The sequence below is a fragment of the Pocillopora verrucosa genome, chromosome 6, assembly GCF_036669915.1.
Source record: "Pocillopora verrucosa isolate sample1 chromosome 6, ASM3666991v2, whole genome shotgun sequence".
NCBI lineage: Eukaryota > Metazoa > Cnidaria > Anthozoa > Scleractinia > Pocilloporidae > Pocillopora > Pocillopora verrucosa.
The window spans coordinates 21962049-21970521 of record NC_089317.1 but is presented as its reverse complement, the minus strand read 5'-3'; the positions used below and the strand labels follow the sequence as shown (position 1 = coordinate 21970521).

The 8473-nt window shown below is 38.9% G+C and overlaps 1 protein-coding gene across 1 annotated transcript; it reads left to right on the top strand.

Annotated features, from left to right (window-relative positions):
* Positions 1-6080: 6080 nt before the first annotated feature.
* LOC131783526 (uncharacterized skeletal organic matrix protein 5-like) lies at positions 6081-7831 on the top strand. Its single transcript, XM_066168755.1, has 2 exons — positions 6081-6191; positions 6530-7831. The coding sequence occupies exons 1-2, from the start codon at positions 6129-6131 to the stop codon at positions 7046-7048; spliced, it is 582 nt and encodes a 193-aa protein (XP_066024852.1). The 5' UTR covers positions 6081-6128; the 3' UTR covers positions 7049-7831.
* The last annotated feature ends 642 nt before the right edge of the window (positions 7832-8473 follow it).

Sequence of the window (8473 nt, the reverse complement as noted above, 5' to 3'; positions counted from 1 at the left end):
GTTCCTTACATTCAGAGGTTCAAATCAACGTGTCTTACATGACAGGTCTGTGACTGGATGTTGTTATTGATCGTAAAATCTTACGATCAGGGGTCTGTGTTGATCGTAAATTTTTACATCTAGTGTGTTTTTACATCTGTACTCAGATGTTGAGATTAACCTTACAATGTCACATCCACGTTGAACCCGTGTCCTAATGTTTACACCGATAGTCGCCATAAAGATTCATGACAGAAAGAGTTTTTATTTGTTCTCGATCAATGTCAAATACAGTCAAAATAGCGGCCAGTTTTACTTAATAACACCTAGGCGGAATTTGCGGTTTTTCCTTTTTTGCTACGTGCTTTCAATTTTGCAATGCTTTCGTTAGAACCAGTGCAACAGAAACTTCCCAGAAGATTTTTACCAAGGATGGTATTAAAGAATTCTAATTCTTTAATACCATTTAAAAAGCACTAAAGAATCAATCTGACGAAAAGAAGAAGAAAAATACAATGACCTAACATAAATGTTGAACATATTTAGGATAATGGCGGGAGTTTCTGGAGTTTATTCATAAATTTTGAAAATACCCCAGCGGATTACATTAACGTTTTCAAGATGGATGTTTCCGACAACATTTCGACATACTTAATACTTCTTCATAACCCACATATGGCATTTCTGTTTCTTTTGTCATGGCGCAGAATTTCACGAAAACCTTCTGATTTTCCTTCTAGCCAAGTCATCTGTACTGTCAATTGATTTTTCGTTGACAAGTTTTTCCTCAAAAAGCAACTTCCCTTCTTCCAAAACTGGCATTGATATACTCCAATTTTTTTCCACTGACACTGCAGTCGCAAACTTGTCAACGGGAAAACTTATCAAGTTACACTTCCTTTATTATATACTCAACAAAATATCGCGTTTCTGATTGGTCAATGATGAATGCATAAATAGGTATAGAGTGCAATAGAGGTTATAGAGTGCAATACGGAGAAGTTGCCATGGAAACACCGGGGAAGCGCCAAATTTGAACACCAAATTATAAAAAAATCGATGTTTTGAAAGTTCGTGATGTTTTGAAAGTTCTCAAATTGCACTCGCCTACGGCTCGTGCAATTTTGAGAACTTTCAAAACATCACTCGTGCCCATAAATCACGAAATGCACTTCGCGTTCATACGATTTCCTATACTTATTATTAGTAACTCTTTCCTCGTACTCCTTATGGCCGCCAAAAAGATCTAACTCGCAGTATCATCATTTTTCCAGAAAAATAAGTGACGAAGAGAAAGATAGGAAGTAAACGATTTTGTTTTGTTTTAATGCTAAAATGTCAAAGCTGAACACAGGTGGCCCAAGCTCCAGCTGTGAGATAATCATCATGCGAAATACTGAGTCATGGGCGAAATTATAAGAGTTTGTAAAAGGAATATTTACGATCACTCTTAGGAATAAAAAAATACAATCAAATTCTCAATAAAAATGTGTATTTCATTATGTACGTGATAACCTAGAAATGGATAACTCGCTAAAACGGGTTCTTTCAACTTAGTAAGCGGTCAGATAACAAGCGATGCACTGTGGGAGTGAGGTGAGAAATTTGGCTTTGACTCGTATTCCCTTCCGCTCTCATAAAACTCAACCATGGCACTAAGACATCCATTATTGCAAACACAAAGGAATGTGCTAGTTTGTACGTCAGAAAATTGGGAGCAGCTGGATACACTCAAATTCTATTGGTTGTAGTCAAGATTTCAGTTGTCATAAGTCAGTTGCATCAGAGGCTAAATATCTCACATCAGCGACGAGATCGCCTCTCAACATGTTTTTTAGTCTTCTTTATCCCCTTCTATTTGAGCTCTCGGCTCTAATTCCAGATCAAGCCTTTTCACAAGGTTTGTAAGATACGTTTGAATCGTATTCTCTTATTGTTTTCAGTGTTAGAACATCGATGTTGGTGTAATTCATTTAATCGTAGTAATTCAACTAGCCCTGAATTCTATCAGTCTTTGTTTTTTTTCATATTTTCACTTCGTTAATGTGGGCGTTGAATACTCTTTGGAAACTTGTTTCGACAATTTGCTTTATAACTGATAACTTGGAACGCTGCTGAATAGCACAATCTCAACGTTTAGTTAACTTCCATTCATATATATCTGCTGTTGTGAAGTTGCATAGTTGAAGTCAATCTATATCCTCTAGCGTTCAGCACTTCCACTTGGCAAATGTAAATAACACTCCATCACTTCACATGAGAAATATTTTTCAAGACTTAACTAAAGTATTGATTGAAAAAGCCTTTATTCAATTTCAATTTAAATTCTAAATGAAGTAAAAAAAACAAGCTACACTCCTTTAAACTTGGATATAATTGCGTAGGTTAACTACAGGCTTTCGTCCTTAACATGCTTTTACTCAAATTTACTCAAAATGGTTTATCAAAGACTTCTAAAATTGGGTTCGCAGAAACATTCGCTTTCTATGCCTATCTGATCATTGATTGATGTTCTTCATTTTCCGAAGGAAAGTTTTGAAAGCAGTATGTTATAGTTAGATATATTTAATTTTGAGGAAGAGACACGAATGATAACATTACAGCACCGAAGAGCTAGAAATGTTTACAATTTAAAGGTTTGTGACTCCTATTTTCAAAATTTTTGTTTGAAATGGTATTTCAGTATTTAAGTCACTCAGAATGCGGTAAATGACATGGCAGATATTGATAACTGAGAAGGTAAGGCAATGCAAATTTATGTTTTTAGGAGGTTCCTGAAACAACTATTGAATGGGTTAAATCGAAATGGCTTGATGAAATAGCTGCGAAAAATCTATCTGCGATATGATCATTTAAGTGTTCAACGACGCGATTTTCTTTTTCAACCAAACTTAAATTTTTCACATGTTATCCTTTTTGTCTCGCGAAAGGTTGCATGATTTTACCCAACTTGACCGGGGCCTCCTGGGCGGGGCACCAAACAGAGTTAGCGACAACACTGGAGGAAAATTGTCAATTAAATTTGGCGGAAGTCAAGGGACCCAAGATGTTATTGACAAAATGACACCTGCTTTGCTTCCAAAATTTACGAATTCTAAAATTAAGCATAGGTACCATAGTAACGGTGTCGCAAGATTTCTCCAACCTTTCAGGTATTTGGAATGGATAGCTGCTAAATAAACACGAGGGAGCTGACAAAATTTGCCTCCAATTGGATCAGAAAAAATCATGGGGAATTTAAAATTCTTTTGTTACGAGTAATTTTTGTGGAAAATATAAGCATCTAGAAAGTCTCCACACTGCTTAGTCATGCTGACATGCGCACCATAGTACTTTCTAGAACATTTCACCTAGTTTACGTAATACTACTAAAATAGTTCTTTTGTAAGCTTCTGAAATGTTCCAGAACACTTTGTGAACGTATATAAGGACTCATTTATATAACAGTGTTGGGAATTGTTGTCGGGAGTGATCTACTGTTTAGTGAGCTATACCGTGAGAGAGAGCTACAGTGAAAGATTGCTAATTTCAAGAAACGTTGGAGAAAACTGTGAGTTTGGCTCAGTGGTGAGCTAAGATGTAGACTGTGGGGGGCTTAGTAAGTTTATCCAGGATAAGTGCTGCACTGCCTTTAGAAGTCGCTCCTTATTAAGAATATCTCTTGTTGTTTAATAAAGTAGTGGAGTTTGTAGGATTGCAGTGCCTTCTGTCGGTTGGATTATACCACGGGGAATGCCGGGGTGATTGCTTAAAAACAGGTTCCGAAGAATAGGGGCAATATAAAAAACGATTAAAAAAAGCGCCCATTTATGCCATAATTGACCACTTATTGAATAAAACCTTGCTAAAAAATACTGCTAACGTTGATTTCGAAAGGAATAATTAATTAGCTCATCATAATGTTAACAATTCTGGCATAGAACTGAGCATTGCCCCGAAAACAAAGGGAGAAAAACGCACAGATCTGCTTAAAAAAGCTCCCTGGATTTTATAAATATCTCAATCCTTTTTACCATTCTCAGTTACCTCTTCGCTGTAATTTACAACATCATAATACGGCCACGAGCAAGGAGGGAGGCTGATACTGATCGGCCTTGACACCATTCTTACAAAGGTTTTTTTAATGGCATGCCTCTAATGTTGCAATTTAATGAAGCTGATTTACTATTGAACATAGCAAAATGGTTTTTTACCTCCCTAAATAGCGGATTTAGCCAAATGAATGTTAATAAGAGTAACTATGATATAATAAACATCAATTACTTTTAATGGTATAGGAGGGTGAGGGGAGTACTGTTTTATAGGCCACTTAATCCTCTGCTAGTCCCTTCACCACCATCCCTCCTTGAGTAGTGCCATCATCTCCTTAATTAATGAACTGTTCCTCTTTCTATTACAGTATCAAACACCGTGTATCGCGAGGGCAACCGCGCCTCCTCTACAAGAACCTTCCTGAGACGTACATTCATTAAACACGAGTTTCATACTTGAATGTACCGCTTGTTGGAACAGTGGCAGTGTCTGATGTTTTTTGACTGCACGTTAGAATGTCTCAGCAATACGTTCTGCTTTTCTGTAAAACTGGCCGCCTTAAAAGGAGCCCATGGAAAACTTTGCGGCGAATTGTTGTCATCTTATAAGTTCAGAAACTCCACAGAGTATAAAGGGAATGAAAGTTCGCATCATTTTGCCATTGAGGTAGGAAACATTTCTTGATTTTGAATTCAAATAAACGTGTCAAAGTTGTGACAGCTTTGTCAAGATCGGCCATAGACGAGAACGGCAGTCTGGTCTAAATAAAGCCACTGCCAGAATCCGGTGTCGGTTTGTTGTCGTATTCATCTGTAGGTGGACAAATCCGCATTATCCATGGCATGAATGTTATCGCAAAAGTTTGCGCCAAACATATTCTTCAGCCCTTTCTAGCCGTGCTATAATGAATCCGCGACCGGAATTGGACGGATATAGCGCCCCCCGGATTGGCGGATTCATGTACCCCCCTCTAGTCATCACATATTTAGAGATTCTTTTCCAGCTGCGTTTCACAAATACATGCCAACCCATTTGTCTGCCTTTTACTTTGTTTGCTGTACAGTCCACCCTTTGCTTCTTCGTCACCCTCTGCTTTCACACACGAACCGCTACCTGTGTTCGCACACTAACTATGAGGCAGATGGCTACATTTCCGGACTTGCCGCGGCTGGGGGGGGGGGGGGGTGCAAAAGGCCCCCCTTCAAAGGAGAAGTTTAAAAAAAAAAAATTTTTTGGATGAAAAAGCGTGACAACTAGTTTTGGTATGGTTCTCTTGATCCCTATTGGACTGATACACATCCCCACCCATAGCCATTAAATATTATAACATATCACAGTGACTGTCCATAACATTTTCTCACTTAACACTTGCAGCTCGAAAATGTTGCTATAAATCAGTGAGCTAGCACCGAAAATTACTATAACCTAAACTAAACATTTAATCTGCAATGCATAAAATGTTGAATCTCTCGATGCCTCCAAGTTTGATTAATGCACTCTGATATACGACAATCCAAAAGGTCTGAGGTGGGGAAACTGGATCTTTAATTTTACCTTTTTACTTCCTCGCCAGGGACCCCAATTATCATTTAACCACCGGGCCAGGCAGGCTTCCCCCGTCGGCTGGTGGTGGCACGTTTTAGGAGGATTCACATGACTTTCGGGGGGAAAGGAAACTGGGAAATTCAAGTCGTCGCCGTCGACAGAGTTTAACCTTAGTAATATGTACTCATCCTCTTTTTGCTCAAAGATTTTGCATAAGTATGCTTGACACAATAATGTCCAACCGGACTCCTACTCCTTTGTGTCCCCTACTGAACTGTGGATTAGAGCCTAAATATCTTAAACACCTCAACTTTTGATTTTTTTTCTTTACATTTAGGTGTTGGGTCCTGCAAAGAAGCTTACAACCTTTTCAAGTAAGTGATACCAATGATTATCTTTTCGAGCATAAAAAAGACAAAATTATCGAATAGTTTCGACGTCGAGAGAACATTTTTTGCCGCAAACTAATATAATCGATCACGAATGGATTTCTTTTCGTATCAAACAGGTCAAACGCCAGTCAACTGGTTCCGTTATACCTTGACTCTAAACCAATCACAGTTCTCTGTCAGATGGGGGATTTCGGATGCGGAGATGGAGGATGGACGCCTGTAATAAAGACTGACGGCAACAAGGTAGGCCTCTTTTGGCGGAATATTCTAAGCGGGGTTTTCTTGCGGCGATGAAGCGCGAGCAAGACATTTTCAGTAGCGTCGAAACTACGATAGAATCTCTTAAGAACTCGCCCATATTCTTCTCGTGGCCTCTGCTTTCGGAAATTCCTTTGGCATGAGTGCTACAGTACCCTAACATCTAAAAACGCGACAAATTGCTTATTAACCCGCTTGCATATAGGGTACAGATTGTTGGCTTTTACGCTAACTTTATTACTGATTTCAAGAGGTCCTGCCTTTGGTGATGCATCGTGTTATTTATGTTTAAGGATAAATTAAATCCTCTTAATTCTTTTCAGGCAACGTTTCACTATGACTCTCACTACTGGAGTGATAAAAACCAATACAACATCGTTGGCGGGAGGACTGGGTTTGACTCACAAGAGACCAAGCTACCGACCTATTGGAACACACCTTTCTCCAAGATCTGTCTCGGTATGAAGATAAGTGGACAACTCAGGTTTATTGTCATTGACAAGGAGGCCAACTCTCTGCTCTCACTGATTGCTGATGGGATATGGCGCGCTTCTTCACTGGGTCGTAACGAGTGGAAGAAGTTGATTGGTGCACAGGGCTCTTTGCAACTGAACTGTAACAAGGAAGGCTTCAATGCTGTGGGTACTTCAAGTCATCATTCTAAAGCAAGAATTGGTTATATAGCTAACGACCAGCATCATTGTCGCTCTTGTGACTCCAGAATTGGGTTTGGTACCGGAGGATATCCTAATAACTCCAATACGTGTGGAAACGCAGCACTTCATTCCTCAGATAATGGTGACAGAGACATTAGAGCTATGGGATATATCTTGGTGCAGTAAACTCTTTCAATCTATGTATGACCTTAGAAAACTCAATAGGAATGAGGGAGGTGAGGTGGGGAACTGAATAAAAGCCCTTTTCCATGTATCCATTCCTCTCCCTTCTTCCCTCAAACGCCAGTGAGTGAAAACTTGCTAAGCAGATTACAGATTGCTCGCCGTCTACTTGACAAATAAATGTTCCCACGTGTCTCTTCCGTAAGAACTCGCAAATGACGTCAAAATGTTTGTAGAAACGAAAAGGGGTAACAACAAGGCGCAGCTGAGTTTGTCACTGATGTTATTTTATTGCTAATATTACTGATGTTTATTTTATTTATTCTTATCACATTTTGAAGTCATCTTTTATTTATAACAAAACAAACTCACGGCAATCTCACGTTGATGACGACGTCACCCATGCGTCTATACTCAAACGAATCATATAGAAGAGCCCTTAAAAATAAGAGAATAGTTCAGCTTCTTAATTCATTTTCTTCCGGTGTGCGGCGAGTGCGAAGACGAGAAGAGACCTGAGTAAGGACTTTACTAGCATGGGCTCCATTTGTACAACCATTTGAGCCCAAAGTTTTACGGAAATTCAGTCGACTGGCTGCTAAATTTATTGTGATGTTTAAATCTTAAAAAAAAAAGCATAGCCAGGATGATAACACGAGATCATTTTAAGGCACTCGCTAAACATTACCACTAATAGGCCTCTGTTGACCATGTCAAAGACCACCTCATGTGACCCAGCAAAATCCAGTGGATCATTTTGGTATTTTGGCGCCGGCAAAACTTATAAGCATTAAAAAATTAACAAAAAAAAGGTATTATTCCTTCAGGTTGAGGTCACCCCTTGATGCCGACATAAAGAGGGGTTATTTATCGTTTTTTGAAAAAAATTTTGACTGAATTTCGACTGAATTTCCGTAAAACTTTGGGCTCAAATGGTTGTACAAATGGAGCCCATGCTAGTAAAGTCCTTACTCAGGTCTCTTCTCGTCTTTATCGAACCTTTATCAAGCGGTCATCCCGCCATTTCCCGTGGGCTTGATACAGGTTTAAATGTACCAGGAGCGCCCTGATTGGTCAAAAACCTATCGTGTATTACATCAGTAAACCCATTTGAGAAATTTTTAAGTCACTCACCTTTAGCTCGCGATTTACAGGCTTCTCTTCCTTCTCCAACATCCCACGTGAGTCATTAAGTCAATAAACTCATAAAGTGTGGTCTAGTGCTTTATTATTTTTTATCATTATATTGATAATAATAATTATTGTTAATTGTTAAGATTTGCGAACTAGTACCTTAATGGAAGTATACAATTAGTTGTAAAGACCTAACACCAGGTCTGTACAAAAAATACGTCCGACACAAGAGCCTCAGTTTACTGCCGTATTGTCCCCAACAGCTAAAAAACGTGCATATGATAGTTTGATAAC

What these genes read in the sequence shown, in the direction of transcription:
- LOC131783526 (XM_066168755.1), top strand. Translation starts at nt 6,129, where the DNA reads ATGGGGGATTTCGGATGCGGAGATGGAGGATGGACGCCTGTAATAAAG. An exon ending in TAAAGACTGACGGCAACAAG is followed by an intron (nt 6,192 to 6,529) that starts GTAGGCCTCTTT and finishes AATTCTTTTCAG; the next exon opens with GCAACGTTTCACTATGACTC.